We start from the raw sequence: 24,294 nt of genomic DNA, 5'->3' as shown, positions 1-24,294 counted from the left end.
AGAGAGGAAAGCTAGTGAAACGGTGGTGGACAGAAGAAAGGGGGTGGGGGGGGGGTTTGTAAAAATGACTGTTCGGGCATTGAGAAATGGGAACATGATATATATATATCTATACAACCATCGGTGTGATCATTAGTTTTTGAGTATTTCCTCTTTTGCAGCGTAACAAAAAATGACCAGTAAATTCAAAGGGAGTGAAGATAAACAAAACTAACACATTCACCTCCATGATGTCATTCCGTTCCATTCTTTTAAAAATAAATTGTGAACATTTTTCCCCCCTTAAAACACTTATCATTGCCCTCATAAAGACCAACAGTACAGTACCATCGTGGAACTCTCAGAAATTATCAGCAATACGTATATTTATAGATCCCCTCTCAGACCCTGATCAGCAATATGTATTTTACCATAATGTTGAGCTCAGACTTGTGTTTGTCCATAGGACAAAAACGAAAAGGAAATTTAAAGAGCAAGAGGTCAGCTGATGGAATATAATACGCACAACACAATGCCAAAAGTAAAGCATGTTAAAATCAGTCACGCAGCAGGAAAGAATATTGAATGAAAACCTAAAAAAGGTTTCATGTCCAAGAAGCTTTGGTCAGTTTTGTGCTGGGTTAAAAAAAAAAGTTTTGTTGTAAAAACAAGCACCAAATAGACAAAAGTTTTGAAATTCTCTTCCTTTAGAGTACCATATACATGAAAAGGAATCTTTATAGTTTGATAAATCACAACGAAAAATGAAATCGGGAGCAAAAAAATCTCCTTTGCTCTTCGTTCTAAAAACCAGAAAAGGTTAAGAGGGTTAGAGTAGAACGAGAAACGCAAGGACTAAAAATAGAAATTACTTCATTTGGTGGAGACATACTTTTCACTGTCGGTTATAATGTCGGTAAATCAATAGAATTTCAATGAACAGATAAAACTTCAGGTAAGTCAAATAATGACAACACCGATCTGGTTAAAAAAAGTTAAATTACAAAGACAGTATATAAAAATTAGGGCAAGGCAAGAGTTGATCTCAGGATTTTATTCTTGTAAGTCAGGTGTTTATTTCGGACCAGATCAGGTCCCATAAGTTAGGTATTCTTTGTAAAAAGGGCAATGTAGTGGAGGATTTACCATTACGATATCAGACCTGCCAACCATTCCAGGACTAAAATTAGGAGTTTTCCCAAAAATCTTTTAAAAAACAATTAGAGTTAGAGGGAAAAAAAGATTATTCTCCAGAACCTCAGGAGATTGAGATATCATAACAAAAAGAAGTGGGCATATAAATGTGTACAGCAAATACACTGAAATAAATAATGCATATTTTAAACATAATTTACACTGATACGTTGCACCAAGATTGCAAGCAAACGCGATTCAAATGTGTATATTTATGTCATTTAGGATGAGTCTAATACAACCGAAGGACGCAGACTTTATGAATAAAAACATTTTTTATTGAAAATATGACCCGATTGTTCGATGACAAAAAAAAAAAATCTTTGAGATTCTGAGAGCTCCAATTTTCTCGGAGTAATTGGCAGGTCCGGGATAATATTACTACATCAATGTGACCAGTAGAGATGAAATGAGAGAGCTCAATGTTATAAATTATGTCAAGTTGATGGGGAGGGGAGAGGTTTCTGCATAAGACAGTCAAACCTGCTCCAACGGTCATCTGTCCAAGACAATCACCTGTAAGAACAAACATTTCTCAACTTGGTGGGGGTATTTTTCCGTCTTTCATTATGTCATAGTTTAAGACGTCCACCTGTCTGTGACTAAGACAACCACATTTCTCCTCGATGGAAGGCAGGCAGTCTCGGACATTTTCAACTGTATTTCACCGCTGTCGCAAGCCAACCACATGAGTTCTAATTTTGAGAACTTTTGATTTTTACCCCCCCCACAAACTCTTTCAAAGATGCCCATTTCAACCCCACCAAATATGCAATGAAGTGCTGTGGTCAAGGTTTACAATTTCTTTTGCTTTTAATGATTCCCGATAGGAACAGCATACACAATCTAGGATTTTGTGTGTGAAAAGTACCGAAACTGAATTCAAAAGTAGATGGCTTGTGACACTGAAGATTTGGGCATAACCAACACAGCAGAAAGGGAATGAAAATGAAGTTACTGAGAGATGTCACCTTTTGGTGATGAAGAGTGAACAATGCTGAGGCATCAACGAGAGAAGGTGGAGATAATACAGCAGTCTTTGGCCTTTTGACCTTTGACACAAACATGTGCTTGATGAAGATTATTGCCAGCTGAGTTAATAAAAGTTGTACACTTTTCCCAACACTATTTAGGCTATTTTCTAAGGGATGATGCCTAACTTACCATCGAGACTTTCGAAAGGTGCGAAAAATATAATCCATCTGCTTTGTTCAGTTAGGTAAGAATTTCATGCCCATTTCAACATAATAAGGTTCTAGAAGAGAGGATGCCTCCATTGAAACATCGCTCTCTCCAATCCAATGGAACAATTTCCTAAGGGACACAACTAATTTAACAAATCCAGTTTCTGCTAAAGATGACAACTCAGGACACAAAGTCTTTCTAGATTTCTATAAGTCTCGACAATTTTATCAACAAAAACTCATCATGATCAAGGACAGACAACATTTTTAACTCTTAAAAAAAAGTAAGGTGGAGTTCGCTTAAACTTAAACTGAACACAGTTAATCCCCCTAAAAAACCCCAGCAGTAAACCAAAATAAAATAAAATCTCAGATTTTTTCCCCCCGTTATTTGAGCAACCTCTCTGAACAGGAAACCAAGCAAAACCCACGAAAATCTAGCAGTCCCACAGATTTCCGTTTCAGCGGATTCCTCCTCATTCTCCCCCCCCCCCCCCCCCCCCCCCCACCCATCAAAGTCATCAGTATCTCCAAAACCGCACATTTCCTCCTACACTTAACAACATTGAGCAAATTCTCTCTCAGAACACACTTGTGACCTTCACAACAGCCAAAGGTCACGAGGGACAAAAAAACCAAAAAAAAACAACCCCACTTTGGTTTAAAGAATATCAAACAACTGACCAGATGAAATTTTTATGATAATAAATATGTGTAAATATATATTGTATTGCATATTTTGATTTTCATAGACATTGTGTTATATTAGCAACTAGGTTGTAATGAGCTGCTCCTTCCTTTGCAAGCAGCGAACAGTGGGTGGTTTTAGATTACGGCAAATTTATTGGATTTATTTGATAAAATCAAAGTATTCAGGGGTCAAGGTGTTGTTCTGGGATGAAGGCGTTATATATATACATGATATATAAAATGCATTTACTACAAACATCAAACTCATTTAAAAACTAGAAGCAATACTGTGGCTATAAATAGAAAGCTCAATGCTGATATTGTAATGTGTACAGAGGGACAAGTGAAGGCGTCAAGGGAAAAGAACGCGGGCCAGGTCACATGTATCCTGCTACTTACAACTTCACAGACTTTTCACTTGTGTAAGGTTTGTTCTTTACACGATTCAAAAACGTCTCTTTTTGGTGAGAGTTTTACGGTGCTCTCAGCGGCATAAGGTCATATGAGAGCCAGTCAACTTTTTTAAACACACAGGTTGTATATTGGAGGCAGCTTGGTGGAATCGGGCTCTCGTCAAAATAATCAAAGTGAAGAAACTAACATTTTTCCGCAGCTTGTGAATTTTTATAAAATTTTAGTTTTTTGGCTCAACATCTTTCTTGTCCATTAAAGAATTAATTTCTGTGTGTTTTTTTTTGGGAAAAACGTTGATTAAAGGCACAAAAAATGTAAATTTTTAGTAACCGCGGACTCTTAAGCTAAGGAAATAACTAATCTTTGGCGGCCATTTTCTCACTAATTTTACTCTGAAAACAGGTGACCCCCACTTCCTTCATTCACAAATATCTCGATTTGTATTTAAATAAATGGATCTTTTTTTTTTAACCAAATAAAGACAAGTGAACAAGCTTTAAGATGATACCAATAACTCCATGTGCCTAAAAATTGACTCCACCACGCTGCCTCACAGGTTTTTCACTTGACTGGTATTGTAAGGTAATACTCTACAGGTACTGTGGTAAATTAACTCTTTCCATGCCCAATTGCTTTAACCACTTTACCATGTACTAAACAGACTGGTGGCCCAATGTGGGGCAAGTGGCGCAGAAAGAGTTCAAGGCCAGTACCCTGATTTTTTTAGTTTTGAAAAAGGGACATTTTCTGTTTTTCACTTGACCCCTTCAAATGTTGCACAACCTCTTCAGTTCAAGAAAACCATATAACTATAACTATTTTCTATCTACTATTAGCAGCACTATTCAACCCCAAAGCCTAAATCCCTAAAAAGCTAAAAACACATTCATTTGAGCCCGATTAAAAAAACCCTCAACCGATGGAGTCAACTTCTTCAGCAGTTTCAAACTCTCGACATATCAGTGGGTCTGAGCACCTCACTGGTGAGCTCTGTACAAATCATGAGGATGAAAGTAAATGTATCGTGAATTGTGAGGAGTACTTTGGAAAAGATACATCATTGATCAGAGTAGTGTGATAGAGAGCTGAAGAGCAGGAGGGGTGGGGTGGGGGGGTGGGGGACTTGTGTGTGAGTGTGTGTATATAACGATGAAACATACACGTCAGAGATGAGTCTTTGGAGGAGAGCTGCAGCTTTGATTTAAATTCTTATCTGGTTTTCAAAAAAAACCCAAACAACAAAGCATATCTCTCAAGGTCGATGTGGGTAGTAAAAATAGTAAGTGTATGGGTTTCACAACACTATTAGGTTATTTAAGAGGCGGGATATCCTAAAATAACTTTTGTCTCTAATAAAACTGAGCAAAATAGGTTGAAAGTCGTGAAAACTCCACAAAACGACCAGAGTTCTAGAATGCCCAGCTTACGATGAGGGCAAGTCACTTCATGTAGACGGGAAAAGAGGAGTAAGTAGCGAGAGGCTAATACGTTGGGACTGTCGGCTAGAATCTAAAAAGTCACATCGGTTGTGGAATATCACCATTCAATGACTGTATCTCTCATACACAGACAGAGGCAACAGAATTCTGGACCATACTTGGAGGCTTACACGTCAACTTTCCTTGGTGGGGGCGACAAGAGGTGGTCAAAAAGAGAAATGATCATAAAAAAAGACAAAGACATATATATATTCATCTATTTTACTGCAATCCATTTGGGACAGATTTAGACTTCATATCAAAATAAGAGATAAAAAGAAAATGAAAATGAAATATCAGGAGAGGAGATGAAAATATAAGTGAACTAGACAGCAAGTTTGGAAGGTCCGAGCCACAGTTTAAAAAAAATTAATATTTGAATCTTCGTGCCAGAAAAAAATTATCTAAATTCAGCTAAAACACAATTTGGTGTCCAGGTTTTGTCACAGAATCAGAAGGTTAGATACCAGGATTGACATTCATCTGGTACAGGACATAGTGGCTAGCCTTAAACTTAAAACACCTCTTCAGACTTTCCAACAACTTGAGACTAGAATGTCTCCAAGCAAGGAAGATGTTGCAGTTCTGGTTGTCATATGTACTGAAGCTCAGAACTCCTCTTAGTCTTGAGATTTCTATAGTTCTACCAGTATAGGGAGGGAGGGAAGAAAGGGGGAGGAAGGAAGGACTTGAAGGAGGGAGGGGAAGAGAGAGACAAAGAGACACAGAGAAAGAGAATTCATTTTTGTTTTAAAAAAATTCAGCTCCCATTTTTACACCTTAAAAGCACATTGAGTATTTTCCCCAACACATTGCAAATGTGCTAAGAAGATGTCATGATTCAATTATGTCATTATTATCATCATGGTCATCATCATCACCAGCCTTTCTTATTAATCTCATCCTGTGCTGGAGTCCACGCAACCGGCACAGCATTATCATACATCTTTATGATTATATAGTAAGTAGATACACAAAAGAGGGTGGACAGCTCATTTTTGCGCGCCGTAAAATGGTTTCGGTCCAAGCCGCACCGACTGAACCCTGGCATCGGGGGCCGAGACGGTGGCAGGCGTGGGGCCGATGGAGCCGATGGCCGCGCTGGGGGGAAGTTCCAGGCTCAGACGCATCAGGTTAACCTGTTCCCGTTGTCCTGAGGGGGGGTCGGGCTGAGGGGACATGGACCGGGTCAGGGGGCGGGGCGGGGGGAGAGCGGAGGTAGATGGGAAGCCGGCCACACTGGTCGGGCTGAGGGAGAGAGGGACATCGGAGGAGGCCGGGTCTGATTCTGACCGTTCGAACACTTGTCTCAGTTCCTTGATGCTGTTTCTTCTCTCCGACTTTCTTCTGGGCGACGCCGGGGGCGTGTGGGAGTTTGAGGTCACAGCTAGAACAGACGAAGACGATGATGAAGACGAAGACATAGACGGTGATAGAGGAACGACGGATGACGTGGAGGAGGACAGAAGTCCGTCCCTGCGGTGTGATTCCGATGGCAGGTCACAGCTGTGTCGGTTGTGGTTGAGCCGTCGCTCTCGCTTGACCGGTGTCTGACCCGAGTCTCTCAGCACGACAGAATCCACAGCGGGGTAAGCAGAGGGGAAGGAGTCTCTAGACGATGGAGTCGCGCTGGCCGTCTGGGAGTGAGTCAGCTCTATCTGATGGGTGGTGTCCGACTCAGACGTGGATGACTCGCTCTGTGTCCGCGGTTTGGAGTTGCTACGGTAACGAGGAGGTCTTGAGCTCTTTGTGGCCGTAGCCGGGGAAGACAGAATCCCAGAGTCAGTAGGACCGCCAGGGGCTGGAGTGGACGAGGGCTGACCACTCTGACGGCTGGCCCGGTCGGTCGCCGAGGGTTTCCTCCCTGGTGACGCCCCCTGGTGAGATGGCCCCACCTCCCCAGACACCGGCCGTGCACCACCCATGTCTCCCGAGCTTCCTCGCCCCTGCCTGGCGCGTTTGTGCCCGCCTTCCGCCAGCCTCTCCACATTCTCCTTATCTACGGCACTACTTTCCGATGACCTTGCCGAGGTGTAAGACGGAATCCTTTCCCGAGACAGGGACAGTTGGAGCTCTCCCGCGCTGTGTCTCAACACCTGAGGCGGAGAAGACGATGAGGCCAAAAACGGATCATCGTCTACGTCCAAGTCTGCTCGACCTTCAAAACACGGGGTCAGCATGGGCCCGTTACTACCCAGCACGGACCCAGAGTAGGTCCGGTCCCGGTGTCTGGTCCCGGGACTGCCCGAGCTGTCCGAGACATTGGAGTCAGACCCGCGCTCAAACAAATTCACCAGACTCTGCATCTTCTGCGACCTCTTGGCCCGCAGCGAGCCCGAGCAGTAGGCGAAGTTGGCCGCCTCGCTGTCGCCGGGGGGAACAAAGTGATCGTGTCTCTCCGCGGCGAGCTGCAGCACAGAGTCGTCGAGGGACGAGCGGCTTCCCACCATGTCCGAGTAGAGCTCGGCGGCTGTCCTTTGCTGGACCAGGCTCACCTGCGTGTTGTTCAGCTGTTTGGACCGGCGCGGGAGGGACTTGGAGTCGTAGTGAAACTTCCGTTTAGCCACGGGGGGCGGAGTCTTCTTCCTCTCCTCATTACTGGGGGGACCTCCTCCCTCCGTCGTCGGTGATGTCTGAGGGGAGTGTTGCGTCACTTCCTCCGAGAAAGTCACCGAATGCGATGGCGTCGCCACTACGCTTGACTCAGCTGGACTTCTGCATATAGCTGTACTCGCGGCCACCACGGGTTCCGACGGTCTCTCGCAACCTTGACCTTGACCCGAATCCTCCGAATCCAAAGCCTCTGCTAGCTGTCTTGGTGGCTGAGAGACTTTCTTAGCATGGACGGTCTGGATCCTCTTCTTCAGATCTGGCTGTGTGTCAATGACCAGCTTAGCTCCGCCCTTGTCCGGCATGTCTTTAATGACAACAGTCTTCCTGCCCCCGCCATCGACATCTTTCCTTCCTGGCAAATCACGACTTGCAGCTCCTCCCGACTTGGTTAAATTCTCACGTTTCACCGACTGTCTCGTAATCTCGATCACTTCCTCCGATGGTGGGACCCCAGCCTCTTTCGCACCTCCACCCCCGCCCGCCCCACTGCTACCACTACTGCTGCTTTTTCGTGGTTTTGGGATGGGGCTACGCGACTTTGAGCTTCCTTGTTTGGACAAGCCTTGGGTGCCGAGTGAGGAGGAAGAGGTAGAGGAGGAGGAGGAAGAATCAACCCGTCTCTCAGACTGCTGCGGGCTGGGTATTTTGTGGGACATCGGTATTCTGGAGGAACGAGACGACGAAGACAACTGTGGAGAGGCGGAACTGCCAGAAGGTCGCGAGTCTGATCCAGCTGAACTACGACCTCTCGGACTGGTCACCCCCCTCGTAGAAGTGGAGTCACTCTTGCCCTGGGGGCTGCCATGTGAGCGGGAGGTAGGAGAGACTGTACGCAGGTCGGTGACCTTAGTGTCCGACGCCCTTCTTGTGTGACCTTGACGCTTTGACATGGGCCCGGAGGTCGCTTCCGAACCCCTTCTGGCCTTTAAAGAGGAAGGCGAGGAGGAAGACCCGAGTGAAATGTCTGCGTACATAGAGCTTGACATGGAGGAGGAGGGGTAAGAGGCGGACTCGGGCCTGCGGGAAGCACTGACGTTAGGACTGGAGGTGGCACTGTTGCTAGTCCGAGTGGAGCTTCCGTCTGATCCTGTTTTCGGACGAGGGATCTTGGAAAAGGAGGTCTTCCTCACGGGTATACCTGAATCCGGCCGCGGTAAAGTTGTAGCGTTAGAGGAGGAAGACGAAGAAGAAGAGGCAGAGGAGGAGGAGGAGGAAGCTTCGTCCAGTGTCGGATTCCCCGTCTGACCCCCCGTGCTAAGTTGAGCTGCTGCGGCTGCCCCTTGCTGATGGCCTCTGCTGGCGGTGGGCGCTTCGTTACTGCCCATTCTCCCGGTCGATGATGACGACAATCCTTGACCTTCGGACACGTCAGGAGACATGAGAATCTCTCGTCCCTGATTCAAAACATTCTGAACCTCTTCCTCCTCCATATCCCCTCCTCCCCTCCCTCCCGTCGCACCTCCTTTCACACTGACCATCCTCGTTTCTTCCACGTTTTGTCCGTTATCACTGGACGAACGTAGGATCCTTCTCTCCTGAACAACAGGGGAAGAGTGCTCAGAACCTTTGACCTCTAAAGAGGTCTCCACTTCCATGGAAACTGTGCCCTGCTCGTCAACGTCCGTCCTCACATCCTGCGAGGCCCTGGCGGTCAGAACTTCCGAGGGGAAATCACTGGGCGGGTCTACTGATTGAGGCGAGTTCAAATCATCCACCAGTTTATTGCACAAGTTATCCACCTCCATCGCCACCTGCTCGTCACGCTCTACCTGGTTTTGCTGAAGCTGCTGCTGATGCTGCTCCTGATGACATTGCTGTTGCTGGTGTTGTTGCTGCTTTTGCGGTCGTCTCCTGGACGCTTCTTGTCCCGCTATAGGCCCAGCCTGGGCACCGCGTAGGTCTGGAAAGGCCGGAGTGCCTACATCTGGTCTGAGGTTGCCTCTCCTGTCCTGAAAAGCCGCTGTGTTGCTGGTTCGGTTCTTCGTCAGACTGTCACTGGACGCGCGGTGGCGAAAACTGTCGGGGCTACTTGTGTCCTGCAGGGCCCTCAGGTTCGGATCCTGTGCCTTCCTGAGGGAGGAGGAGGAAGAAGAGGAGGAGGAGGTGGCAGGAGTGGTGTTGCTGAGGCTGCGAGAAGAAGGCTCTGAAGGTTGTGACCTAGATTTTGTACCAGATTCTCTCATCTCTTGATGACTTGTGGATGAGGAGGGGGAGGGAGGGGTTTTGTCTAACTGCGCAGAGATAGCGTTCTCTGTGGAGGATTTTCTTAGCGTAGGCTTCCTCTCCATGACTGTGTCGGAAGAAGTGTGTACCTGAGGAAGTGAGGGCGACGGGTGGAGACTTGGTTGTCTGATTGGGGCAGGGGGAGGGCCGGAGACGGCCGCCGAAATGTCCATTGAGAACTCGTCAGGGTGGTAGAGGGCCAGCTGTAAGGGGACGTTGCTCCTGCCCGTCTGATCGCCCGGATCCGAACCCGCTACCCCCCCTCCTCCCTCGTCTGGCTGCGTAGTGGATTGGATGATGTCCGGCAAGGCTTCTTTGACAGGGGTGGCCAGAGGGCTCCGGGTGTTGGCGGCGGCGGCGGCCCCCATAAGACAGCTGGCCGTGAGGGAGTCGGGGGACTGTAGGCTGCTGCAGGAGGACTCGCGGCTCAGTCTGGCTCTCTGGCTCATCAGGCCCACGGCACACAGGCTGGACATACGCTCCGAGGTCTCCGCATCGGCCAGCATCTGACCCGCAGGTCCCCCGCTGAACAGCGGGCTGGATGGGAGGTGGAGAAGTTCGTGTTGTTGCTGAAAGTGGTGTTGCTGTTGTTGTTGTTGTTGTCGTCCGGAGCCTTCGTGAGCTCCACTGTCAGCAAGCCCTGGCTCTGCCCGGGCCCCAGCCATCCCGCGAGGTGACACGCGCGGAGAATGTTGACGTCTGACCACTGGCGAGTGAGAGGAAGGCGGGGAATAGGAGGAGGATGCCTCTATACCCGACAAATCCACGTGGAGATTTCCCAGAGGGGCTGGCGGGTGTCCTCTACCTCTCCCTACTTGTCTCTGCATCTCATTACCAACTAGCCTCTCGTTCTGCGAGCTTCCTCCTAAGGGCAAAGACAAGCCTCGCCTATTGTCCTTGACATTTCCCTCGCCTCCTGGTCCCGAGTCAGCCATACTGACTGGCACCACCACGTTGGAACTGACCGGCGGTCTAACTTGTCTTTCATCTCCCTCTTCCTCTTCAGGAGAAGCGACCTCATCAAACTCTTCCGAACTTTTGGAAGAGACGGATGAAGTGGAAGAAGACGAGGAGGAGCGTTTTTTGTAGACATACGCAACGTCACTACGGCCTACGGAGGAAGACTGCTGACCCTGGGAAGACGGACGGTGGCCGAAAACCGTGTCACTGACGTAGGTCTTTGAGATGGGAGACTTGATGTCTTTGTGCCCGCACGGCTGCTGGCCTGAACGTGTCCCCGGGGCAGCGACGATGTGTCCGTCCTCATGTCTGTACGTCTCTTCATCTGCCGCAGCTCCTCGGGGGTCATGCAAGTCGGAGCGACGTCTGGTGACATCAGAGGGGCGTGGCGAAAAAGGATCACTCTCATTGGACAAGGAAGAGGAAGTGGAGAAGGTAAACTGCTTTCCCTGATGTACATGCGAAGGTTGTGACAAAGACGAGGACGATGATGATGATAAAGATGCTTGCTGTTGCTGCTGCTGATGTTGTTGTCGGTAGATGGCGTCCGGGCTGAACTCTGGTGTTACGTTTGTCAGAGTGGGCGAGATGTCGCTGGGACATGAGAGGGTATCGCTCAGAACCCGAACTAACCCGCCGTCTGAGCTCCCTGGAACGAGAGAAGAACTGCGAAGAGACGAATCATCAGATGACATCGACTTTGGAACCCCAGAGCGGACAGACAAGAAGGAAGACGGGTCCACAGCTGCAGGTGGTGGTTGGAGGGAGTGGTGAGGGGGGAGGTGGGAGACTAGAGAGAATCTGTCGGCAGAGCTCTGCGTGGGGGTGATGCTCTGATCCGACGCTTCCAGCTGAACGATGCTGTCTGAACTGGCCCAAGCCTCTCCCTCCTGCCTTGGCTCACGGGGGCCATGGAGTTCGGATCCAGCGCCCGGACCACCCCAGAAGCCGGATGAAGAAGGATCGTGGAATCCCTTTCCAGCCATCTTTGTCTCTGGACTCGAGCTAAGGTCAAGGTCGGAGGAAATAAGGCGCTGATGTCGAACGGCATCCCGGGCGTTGTAAGCAGCGGCAAGATCCTGGCTACCGTCGCCAGGCGCATCGGTCTTGAAAGCCGCGTCCATCTGTCGGTTAATTTCTCTCAACGTCCGCGTCATCAGCCGGTCCCCGTCGCCGAGGCTGTCTAGGCTGGTACTACGGCGACGTCGTAGATCGCTGTTGTCATACATCGCGCCGTAGCCCGCAGCCCGCGAGTGGGGCCCACCACGGTGGTCGTCCACACCCATCCCGTTGTTGAAAGAGTTGACAGACATGGACAGCTCGCTGATGGTCACAGAGGACATCATGTCTGTCTGGCTGGCCGTCACATTCTCAAGTGAGCGGGCGATGTCGCTGGGCACGCTCAGACACTTGCTCATGCCCGCCAAACCTGGGGAAGTAGCCGTCGCAACCATCATCCCGTCGTGAGTGCCGGGAGGGAGGAAAACAGGGGATGTCCTTGAACCAAAAGGTTGGGAAGAAGACACATCATCGTCCTGTGGCTTTGATGAAGAAGAAGAGGAAGTTGACGCGTTCTGTCTTCGGTGTTCAGGTGACCGTACGGAGTTTGAGGACGTGGGGTACGAGGGGTCCATAGTCCTTCTGTGTGGAGATCCATTGTTCTCCAGATTGTCCAACAAAGTGTTGAGGTCCTCGAGGTTCGAACCAGCGGCCCCCGAACTAGGGATAAACTCTGCCTGCCTCCTCACAACCCTGGTGGAGCAAGGAGCTGACGTGCTGCTGGTCTGTCCGTCCGTCACGCTAGCAGCGTGCTGAGGGCTCGAGTTCGAAGACCCCTGTCTGCCGGAACTATCCGCTCTGGAAATCTCCACTCTTCTTCTGGAAACTTCTGTGCCCCCCTGGTTGGGAGACAACTTTGACGAGCTCTGACCTTCCAGTGACCTGTGTGTGTCAGCGTCAGGGTCAAGGCCAAGATGCTCGTGGGTGTTGGTTTGATGACTAGACAACTCCCTGGGGGAGGTATTGCACGTGGCGGGGAACTCAGTCTCTCGGCTAGAACCCGCCAATAAACCGGAGGAAGTCGCAGCCGCCGCCGAAGGGGCCATGACGGAAAACTCTGTCTCTTTGGAGGCAGCAGAGGTCGCGGAGGTCACGGTGGTCTCCACACTACGGCTGAACACAGTCTCTCGCGTGATAGGCGGGTCGCCGACCCGGTACCCCGAGGTGTCGCCGATGCCTTGCCGGGGGAACAGTTTGGCCGTCATGGCCAGCCGGCTGTCGATCTGGTCAAGGACGTCTTGCATGTTACAGCCCGAGCTGGACACGGACATGGTGCCCTGGCTGCTGGGCGTGGCCGCGATCGCCTCGTCGTCCGACAGGATCTCGGCGTAGTCGTGGAAACGGGAGTAGAACCGGCGCATGCGGCTCTCCCGGTCGTCGTTGTCGTATGGGCTTATGTCCGCTCCGACACTGCCCGAGATATCGCTGGACGAGCGGATCACCTTCTGGGGACAGAGCTGTGAGGTGTTCGTCGGGGACGACAGCTCGTCCTCGCTGGACCCAACATGCGAATGTCCCGAACCTTTCGGCTTCTTCCTTCCCTTGGGCGGCGTCTTAGCGCTGCGTTTCAACGGCGACGAGGTCAAGGTCAGCTCTTCATTCGACTTGGCCGACCGGTTCTTCTCCGCCACCTGCAGGAGTCGAGACTTGATGGCCGCGTCGATGTTCACATCTCCCCTCGACTCCGACTTGGGGTACACGAAATCGTCGAGACCCAGGTCCATGTCGTCGCTGCCCGAGGTCTCGCCGCGATTGAGGCTCGAGCTGCGCTCCATGCCGCCGTGCCGCCGATCCTGACCGGGCGTATTGGGGGCGGACGGAGCGCGTCGGTGGTGCATGGCTTTACGGGAAGAGTCACCTCGGATGAAACTCTGCTTGCCGGACAAGTCTTCGTCATCTGTTGAGAGGGACCGTGTGTTGGTTTTAGTAAAAGTTTTACAACGCTTGCAACAACACAATAAGGTCTTACAAGAGACAAATTACAGGTGCTGCAAAAGAGTAACAAACACATAAAAAAGAGCAATTTGTTTTAGAAAGCGTTTTATGGCACTTGCAACACAATTAAGTCATAGTGCTGAACATGTTACAAGAGAGTAACAAACACAAAAAAGGAGAAGGGGAGGTAAGAAAGATATTTGATAGGAAAGAAGTGAATTTCTCAAGAGCACCTACCAACTACCCACTTTGGACAGTTTTAGTGGATGTTTTACAGCGCTCACAACTGCATAACGCCATATGAGCGCCAGAAGATTAGAGGTGTTACAAGAGAGTAACAAACACAAAAAAGGAGGAAAAGATAAAGATGATAGACGTTTGATAGGAAAAAAGAAGCAAACCACACCAGAGCACCCGCCAACCACCCACTGGACAGTTTGAGAGAGCGTTAAAACACAACAAACAAGACAGAGCACAATGTTGTATGTATCCTGCCCCTCTACATTTCACTGCTCAGGGTAAGACTCCATCCTACATCACTTTTCAAAATGGCGTACAGCAGAGTCTTACGACAAGCACTCGATTCTATGGCGGCTATCCAAACAAGTTAAGGAAAAGTATCGTGTGCCTCACATTGTGGGGAATACAGGGTAAAAGTTTTTTTAGTTCGTTTACTTCGAGTACGAGTTTTACAGCACTTGCAACAAAAATAGCTTATACATAAATGCCAAAGATTAGAAGTGTAACTAGAGAGTATGTGACATACAGAGAAAAGGAGTAGAGAGACAAGGATGATAGATGTTAAATAGGAAAGAAGGAGCAAACCACACTAGATGCTCACCAACCACCCTTGGTAATAAATTTTACAGATCGTTAGTACATAGAGTATTGTGAAATTAGAAAAGAACATTTAAATAAATAGAAAAAAAGTAAATGGATAAAGAAAAATATAGGCTTTTTTAGTAGAGATTTTACGGCGTTCGCAGCTGCATTAGGTCATATGAGCGCCAGAAGATTAGAGGTGTTACAAGAGAGTAACAAACATAAAAAAGAAAAAGGGGAGATAAGGACGATAGAGGTTAGATAGGAAAGAAGAAGCAAACCACACCAGAGCACCCGCCAACAACCCACCAATATAGGCAGTGGGTCAGCGAGTTATTCTTTCACAAAAAAGGATAAAAATCTGCCTTCATCTGAATTGAACTCATCACTGGACAAGAAGAAAAACAAAGACAAAAAAGTAGAGAAAAAAAAGGCCATTTAAGGAAAGAAAATGATATAGGTTTAAGGCCTCTATCAACACTATTAGGTCATTTAAGAGGAGGGGCATCCGAGTTTAATGTCCATCTCCAAAATAAGGACAGAGCCAAATGGAAAATTGTGTGACAGTAAAGTGCCTTTCCCAAGGACACAATGTTGGACTGAGCTGAGGCTCGAACCCCCAACCTCATGATTTCAAGTCGGATAGCCTAACCACTAGGACTATTTATGAGCTGACAAAAGTTAAAACACAGCAAAAACTATCAAATGGGACATCAATGGATTTGAATTACTGTTGAAAACACAGTATTTGTAGAAGTTGTTGCTTTAAGCCCCTATAGACACAATAAGGTCATTTAAGGGCTGGCGATAAGAGGTGTTACAAAAGATTACAAAACAAAAAAAAGAACGAGGGGCGATAAGGACGGTAAATATTTAATATGAAAGGAGGAGAGATAAGGACGATAGATATGTGATAGGAAAGAAGGACAGATAAGGACGATAGATGTTCGACAGGAAAGAAGGAGGAGAGATAAGGACGATAGATGTTTGATAGAACAAAAAAAGAGCCAACCACACTAGAGCACCTGCGAACCGTTCACAACTTAGTGTTCATGTGAGCGCGCGCACACACACACACACACACACTTACACACAGAGACAGAGACAAAAAACCCTATCTCTTACCATCCACGTCTATGGGCACGTGATGGTGGACCTCCACCTGAGTCCCGTCGCCACGGTAACGGTTATGCAGTACGGAGGAGGCGTCCGAGGACAGGGAGCGTTTGTGGGACAGGTGAGCCAGGCTGCGCAGAGCTGGAGTGTGTCAACACACGGACCATGACGACACACGCACAGATGCACGAATGCAGGCAGGCAGCAGGAAGGAGACAGAGAGGAGTGGGGAGTGTGGAGAAATAGATTTGTTTGTTAGTGATGCTACATATGTTAGATACCATCCATCCAGCCGTCACCTGTTTTAGTGCATATATATATTATGATACATTGAGGACCTCAGTGCAAAGAGTTCTTGTGGGGTGGGGTGGGGGGGGACCTAGGAAATGGGATGAGGAGAGGAGTGAGGGTGGGGTGGAGGAAGAGCTGGAAGGATTTGGTTTATTCTTTTCTGTTATTTCCATTTTTTACCTATTATCATAAGAAAGCTTCACAGAAAAAAGAAAAAAACAACCCAAAAACCTCTACTTATGAGTACGGCAAAAAAATGAAAGGCTACAATATACCAGATCTTCCAGCCCCATCAAATGGGAAAGCACTTTTTGCACGCCAGTCTTCAAACAAAAGGCTCGATGACAAAAAGTAACATTATACCTTGGACTTCACTAACATTTAACAGCTGGTAATCTTTTTTTTTTCTTCCGACTGAAAAGCACTGTACAGTCAGCTATGAAGAGACTGTGTTAGGTTAATTTCTTCCAAGCAAAATAAGTAGGAAAATTATCTTCAATCGAAGTTTTTAACAGAATTAAAGACATATCATCACTGTCGCAAGCAATCCACTTGCAGATAAATCTTGAGAATTCTCACACCTTCCCAAAACTCTATCAAAGATGCATCTTTCAATATCACCAAAATGCAGTATTTTAGCAGAGAGATATTAGATCAGTAAAGTATGTCTTCTGTAATTCTGATCATCCTTCTCCCATCTCTGTCCCACACACGAGACAAGAGTTTGATTCACGGGGGGAGACAATTTTTATCATGCGTCTTGTCCTTTCTGCTGCGGTGTTGTGTCCCTTTCAGCCCGGGTTAGAAGCCTGTCTTCTAAATGGTCTAAGTTGTGTCAATGGGGGTGTAAAACTGCCTACATTAACACCCCCCCCGTCCCTCCCTGATAGGTCACACGATAAAGAGGACAATTATTTAAGGTAGCGTATTAATCATCCAGACGAGAAGTTGAAATCCTCTACAGCCTAAACCTTTTCTCCTAAATGTTTCACTTTTCACACTCCGAAAAAAAAGAAAAAAAAAAACCAACTTACGGTGCTACATGTAAGTGGGGCACGGACATATCTGGCTCGTGTTTTTCAACAGAGCCAACAAAGGCTTGAAAAACAATAAAACAGTAAAATCAACACGAGGTTAAATGCTAAAACATAAAATATTTTTTAAAAACAAAAAACGAGTGAACAAAAAACAAAAAAACCCCAATGACAAAGGAGCATGCTTCAAACCAAGGATGGTCAATCTGGAAAACAGCAGTAAACCAAAATAAAATAAAATCCCCTACTTTTTTTTTCTATAAGAGCAACCTGTCTACACAAAAACCCATCTAGACCGAAGAAAATCCAGCGGTCCAGCAGATTTCGGTTAAAAGAGACTCCAATGTAGAAAAATAGGGATGTAGTAATATAGTACTGACGGTGATAAAACAAGTATTAATTATTTTACATGAAATCATGACAGTGATTAACATATCTGAGTGCAAATATGTATAGTATCACCACACATGAAACACGAGTAACAATGGATGACCTAATGACCTGGCACTACCCAGTGAATTATTGTCAAATTTGGAGTAACTCATTTTTCTTGTGACAGTGACCAAATGAGGAGTCCATGAGAAAAACGAGAATTGAGAAAAACGAGAATAGTCACAAACTGAAAATCGTGAGGGAGTTCAAAATACACTTGTTGACTCATAACTGTATTTCTGTTCAACAGTTGGTTTATTATTGTTGTTCGATTTCCCCGTTTAATAAACATGACAATAAATCATCAGTCAAAGGAGTAATATGAAGCTATGAGTCCACAAGCTTTTAAAACAGACACCCTCACAATTTCCAGTTTGTGACTGTGCCTGTTTTTCCAGTGGACGTCTCAAATATATTTCCTGTTTCCTTGTCCTAACTCACGCATCCATCACCATGTTATGTATACAAAGAGAAAAAGTTAAAACCAAAAATGTCGTATGAAATAAGATAATTAGAGGGTACAATAGAATAGAATATCTCATATAATTTAAAGTGCCCCATCACTTGTCAGAACAGTAGGCTATGGAGAAAGTGTGAGGAAATTGAGCCTACGAGTTGTAGTTTCTCCGTTCCCTTGTTATTCACACACACAAAAAAAAAATAATTAAAAAATATAAGTAGCAAAGAGAACAGATGATCAGAAAGAGTTGTTGTACTTACCACTCCTGAACACCCACTAACCACCCACTTTCCCTCTATGTGTTGTTTATTTATTCATCATAAAAACACTGCCAAAGTCATCCACCTGTCTAAAACAACCGCTTTTCATCTCTAAATCAAGTGGCTATCTTGGACAAATTCCACCGTATCGTATCAATAACGTAAATGTCATCATCAAATACCTTTGCTTTCCGCAGCCCCGGTAGAGTCCTGCTTGCCTGAAAGCTTCCCTCCGACAGTGCTGTTGTCCACGTTGCTGCGCGAGGTGCGACTGCTGATGCTGCTGCGTGCCGAGGGGCTGTTGCTGAGAGAGAACAGCGACTCGGCGCTCTTTGCGCTGCGTAGATGTCGCTTCCAATTGTGCACGTCTTCCTCCGTCAGAGCCTTAGCCTGCGCCGGGCCCAAGGCCACGGGCTCTGTACACACAAACAGATGTCTCAGTTAGTAATGATTAAAATCATAATAGTAATAATAATGATAATAATAGTAATAAAAGTAATTATAAAAATATTTATAATCATTAGCATTTGTATAGCACATATCCCTACTCGAAAGCAAGCTCTATGTGCTTTACACTATATTATTACCCCAGCAGACCATAGAACACTCAGAAACATTCTCAGCTTCCCCGAAAGCATACAGTGCAAGCTGATTAAGCGCTCAAACACTAACAAACTGACAAGAACATCTTATATGGCCCAACACATTTAATTTTATGTCCATATAAAAACACATTTAGGTGTTGATTTTACTTTTAAAAATGTTGATCAAAGGCACATAAAAAGTAAAATTGTTGTTTCCAATGGCACTCTAGCTTTGGAAGTCACCAAACTTTGACAGCCGTTTCCTCGCTTATTTTACCTCTGACACAAGAGGACCCCAACCTCCTTCAATCACAGATTTTCCGACAACTGTTCAAGATAAATGGGTATTTTTTTCCCCAAAAAGTGAGACAAATGAACAGACTGATGATATCAACAACTACATTACCCTAAAAATTGACGAATGCCCGATTCCACCGCTCAAAACAAAAAAGGTCTCCTCCTCACAATCTACAAAATGCCAGAAGCGGCCAATCATTGCTTTCCATCCTACCTTGACCACTTCCTTTCCGAGATTTCTTTACGCTGCCGGACCGCGGTTTGGAGAAGATGGACTTCCAGCCCCCTCCTCCCACGTTGCCTGTCCCGTTGGTCGTCTGCGACGACTTTTTCCCCGAGGCTGGCTTGTTTTCTTTTGAGGAGCTCGGGACCTTTTTCCTGTGCAACAAAGAAACAATCAAATTTTTTGTTGAGTATTAGAATTTTGCGGCATTTGCAACATAGTTGGGTCATATAAATGCTGAAGATTAGAGAGACAAACATACGAAAAAAGGAGGAGGGACCAGGACAATAGATGTTTGACAGGAAAGAAGAAGCTAACCACACCAAAGCACCCGCCAACCACCTTCAAAGAAACTTGATATTTGCACATCCAGCCCAAAATAGTGTTAAAAGAAACAAAGAAATCTGATATTTTGTACATCTCAAGGTAGTGTTAAAAGAAACAAAGAAATAATATTTACACACCATCATCTAAACACAGTGACAATGTGGGACGATTCCCACTTTAGGGACGTATCGGGCACTTTTGTAGCGACCAGAAACACACCAAAGGCAATGTTGTAGCTCATTTTGAATCTACATACACAACCCAGAAACACAAGACTGAACACTTCATAGACTACATGTCGTTTTTTAACCTTTTTAAGGCTAAGAAAAGAGAAAATGCATTGGGAAAATCTGTAAGGGATAACGAAGTTAAGCTTCCTGAAACGTTCGATAGACCAGAATTTGCGTCTTCAAAGAGTTAAGCATTTGAATGTTACACTATAAACCCAGGTAAAGAAATTTTGTCACAAATTTTTTTTGTAAAACCAAAGAGGCCATTCTCAATGATCCCTTCTAAAACATGTGACATTGAGCTTAGTTAGGCAAGTTTTGTGGTAATTAATAAAAGTTTTATGGCATTTGCAACACAACAGCGTCACATAAGAGCCACAGATATTAGAGGTGTGACAAGAGAGTAACAAACACAAAAAAGAATGAAGAATGATAAGGACGACAGACGTTTGGCTTGGTAGAAAAGAAGGAGCAATCCACATCAGAGCACCCGCCAAACACCGACGAAGTTAGGCTGGCGTTAATCATATCAGTTAAGTCAAAAAGCCAACTTTGCAACACAAAAAAAAAAAAATAGTCAAAAGTGATAAAATACAGAAAAACCTGAGAATGCAAACTTAACGGAACAAGAGAATTTAAAGCAAAAAACCCAAACAGCCCAACTTGTTAATCTGGAACAAAAACACGGCAAAAAAAAAACAGGCCGGAAGATAAGGCGTTATTTATACTCGAACGTGCTGCCGGGCGCCAGGAGAAACTTGGAAGGGAGCAAGAAGTGACCCAATCTGGCGTATTTAGGACAGGATGCAGCAGACAGTAGGGGTACGTGCAAACGAGACTTTGGTCTTGTCAGAGATGTGGGACAGAAACGGATGGCAACATCATCATTTACGTGCTCGTAATTTAATTTTTTTAAAAATGTCTTTATTGTTATTATCTATTTATTAATCAACGTATTTATTAATTTATCTTTCTTTATTTATGACTATTTTTTGGAGGGGGGGGGGGGGGGGGGGTATGGTTGATGTTCTTACTTGTATTATTTCCATTTGTTCAATCACTGAGGTGTAACTGACAGTGCAAACGATCAAGTCACAGAAGAGTTAAAGTACCCCACATTTACTAATCCTTCCTATACTGAGTCCTGTAATTTCCCAAATCTAAAAAGTCGAAGACAGCCACGAAACTGACAGTATTGTACATCATAATGTACGTATGTGTGTGCTAAATAAGGTATTAGTGTGTGTATGTATCTGAACTCACTTGTATCCCTGTAACTCAAAGACCATGTGGAATTATGTGGTATACGTGTGTATGTATCTTAAATAAGCTGTACGGTAAATCAATGACAGCGTATATGTGAGTGTGCATCTGATCTTTCTTGTAACCCAGTACATTTATGACAGTATTGTTTATGTGAGTATGTATCAAAACTTAATTGATTCCTGATAAACTAATAACCGCGTGACGTACATGTGTATGCACCTGAACTCATAGGTATCCCAGTAAATCGACAGTATGGTATATGTATCTCGATACATAATATAAGAATTTGTGAGGTATTCATGGGCATGAATCTGAACGTACTTGTATCCCGGTAGATCTATGACCGTGTGGTACTTGGATGGAAGGTTCTTGGGTCCGCCCCCGACGTCGATAAACTTCTGGCTGGGTGCCAGGTGCGTCATGAAAGCCCGCTCCCGGGCCTCCTCCAGCGACAGCAGACGGGTGGGTGTGGAGATGGCCAGAGACTTGGGCCGCGGCTTTTTCTGGTCTGTGGATTACAACAAAATAACACAAGTGATCATAATAATGATTTTCATAATAAAAATAACAATAATGATATAAATAATAACAATAACAACAATAATAATACAGTGATTATAACAATAATGATACTACTACTACTATTACTAATAATAATAATGATAATGACGATGATAACAATAATAATAATAATAATAATTACAATGATGAAAATAATAATAATAATAATACTGGTGAAAATAATAATAATAATAATAATAATAATAATGATGATGATAATAATAATAGTGAAAAAAACCAAATAAATAATAATAATAATAATAATACTAATACTATTTTCATTTATATATAGCACATACCCACACTCTGCTGCAATATGCTCTATGTGCTTTACAACTATTATTGCCCCAGCAGACCGAGGAACACTTAAAAACATTTTGGGCTTCCTCAGAGGCATATAATACAAGTTGTGGACTGCATGAGCTCAAACACTACACTACAAAAAAAGGAAAAGATCTGTCCGGATGTTAGAGAATACCAGCAGTGATAAACATGAGTGACATTGAGCTCTCTATTAGACACCCGCCCCCAAATCAGAGGAAATCCAACTTTTAATTACTACCTTCAGGCCTACCCCTGCTTCGTTTGCCTTCAATTTTGCCAAGGCAAGCTAGATGTTCGAGACCCTTATGTCTATTTAGGTGTCCCAAAAACTTCATTTGTCGCCTCCTCATTGTTTTTAACATTGAGCGTCCCTCGTGGGCTTCATCAAGCACTACTTCATTTGATTTCTTTTCCTTCCATGATATTCTTAGCAGTGTTCTAAGAAACCACGTTTCTATTTTATTTTCACTGTCTTTAACTCATTCGCTACGTATTATTTTCAGCTTGTGGACGAATTTTTTTGGGAGGGCGAAATGAGATGATGACTAGTGCGCAGTTCACAGGTCTTGGGGGCCATAAATTCAAATAAATATCAACATATTATATACCAACATTTTCAGTATGGTTTGTAGAATACATCTGTATTGTTTATTTGAGTATATTTCAACTTTGGTTCCTGTAAGAGGCGATTATGCAACACAATTGTGATTGGCTGCAGATAAAATTTGAAAACAAAAAATTAATAATCTCATATGAAACTCAAAAAATATGTTTGCACCTAGTCAAATTATACATCAAAATAACCATAATTGTATATAGAACAGGAAAATATTGAAAAATGAGCAGTTATTTACATACATTCCATAATATTTGTACATTTGGATCATAACCTCCGATATTGAAAAAACAATTTTTAAAAATAATTTTGGAAAAAGGATCCCAAACAGAAAAAAGCACTCGTATCTTATATGGAATTACTCAGAATTGCATTTGGAATAAACCAATACATGTCTTGGGTGGTACTTTTTTGAGTAAATTCACCAAAAAGTAGTGATTTTGGGGAGAAAAATAATATTTCGACTATAAAATTTAGATCTAGGCCTAGATCTAGCACTCAAAATTATTGATTTCTCAATTACAGTGCACAGGCAAATTGAGTCCAGTAGTATCAATTTTATAAAGAAGAGTCCTACATTTCTTTAGTGAGCAAAATAATGATACATTTTGTTGTGTAAAATTACTAAGACTGGTGTCTGGGCTATAATTTGGGCTTCGCGATAAAACAATGTCGCATAAACTACGAAATCGTGTTTCAAAACTGAATCAAAACTTCAGATTTTCGGTGGAAACGTTTGACCCGGAAGTCAACTTTATATTATGACCTTTATTTTAACATGGATATGTGGATTGGAATAGAAATCAAGCTAAAATTGAACGTCGGTTCTCGAGCCGCCGGGGGCTTAGCGTATGGACGGCACTTTAGCCGCGCCGCCCCCCACGGCTCGGCGTAGCGAATGAGTTAATGACTGTCCAGCATTCACAGACATATCAAAGGGTTGGCCATACATAGCCTTTCAGAACTTTCATTTTGAGTCATTGAGGTGTTTTTATTTTTCAGGTCTTACTTTAATATAACAATGCTGTCAGTGAGGATCACCCATCAAAGAGGACAGCTTTTCTCTTAAACAACAGGTTGTCATCTTAGACACGTTTTATTTAATATAACAAGACCGTGCAGAGGACTATCTGTTGTTTATGATGACCGATGACCATTTATCTCCTCAACAAAAGGTGGTCGTCTTAGACAGATTCGCCTTCCAATAAATGACCCCGTCCAAGAGGACTACCCAATGTTAAAGATGACAATTTATCTCTTCTATTACAGGTGGCCACCTCAGACAGGTCCGACTTAAATATTATAACGCCACTGTCCAAGAGGACCATAAGTTTAAGAATACTATTCTCCTCAACAATGGATCATCATCTTAGACAGGTTCAACTTCAATATAAATACCCTACCCAAGAGGATCACTCATTGTTTACGATGGTCATTTATCTCCTAAACTACGGGCAGTCGTCTCAGAGACATTCGACTTTAACATAACCACACAGTCCAGGAAGACCATAAATTTAAGAACTTCATTTCTCTTCTTGACAATGGGTGGTCGTCTTAAGACAGGTTCCACTACAGGAAAAGCAACAAGACTCACTGCCGTTGTCCTGCGAGCCGTAGCTGGGCATCTTGTCGCTGAAGATGATGTCGGAGTAACAGATGAGGCACTCGGTGACCACAGCCTGGATACCCACGCCCTGGAGGGCCGCCGCCCCGCCCCCTGCC

At 44.9% G+C, this 24,294-nt stretch overlaps 1 protein-coding gene across 1 annotated transcript in view; it reads right to left on the bottom strand.

Annotated features, from left to right (window-relative positions):
* Positions 1-3,920: 3,920 nt before the first annotated feature.
* The window catches only part of LOC101855036 (serine-rich adhesin for platelets), a gene marked incomplete at its 5' end in the record, with an annotated part of 54,048 nt that continues 33,674 nt past the window's right edge, over positions 3,921-24,294 (bottom strand). The window contains 6 exon segments of the mRNA XM_035971108.1: positions 3,921-13,691; positions 15,677-15,808; positions 18,327-18,560; positions 19,240-19,403; positions 21,393-21,579; positions 24,167-24,294. The exon segment at positions 24,167-24,294 is cut by the window's right edge and continues 15 nt beyond it. Coding sequence (XP_035827001.1) covers positions 5,932-13,691; positions 15,677-15,808; positions 18,327-18,560; positions 19,240-19,403; positions 21,393-21,579; positions 24,167-24,294 — 8,605 coding nt within the window.

This window comes from Aplysia californica, unplaced genomic scaffold, assembly GCF_000002075.1.
Source record: "Aplysia californica isolate F4 #8 unplaced genomic scaffold, AplCal3.0 scaffold00378, whole genome shotgun sequence".
Classification (NCBI taxonomy): Eukaryota; Metazoa; Mollusca; class Gastropoda; order Aplysiida; family Aplysiidae; genus Aplysia; species Aplysia californica.
The sequence above is the reverse complement of the archived record's forward strand: the minus strand, read 5'-3'. Positions and strand labels throughout refer to the sequence as shown.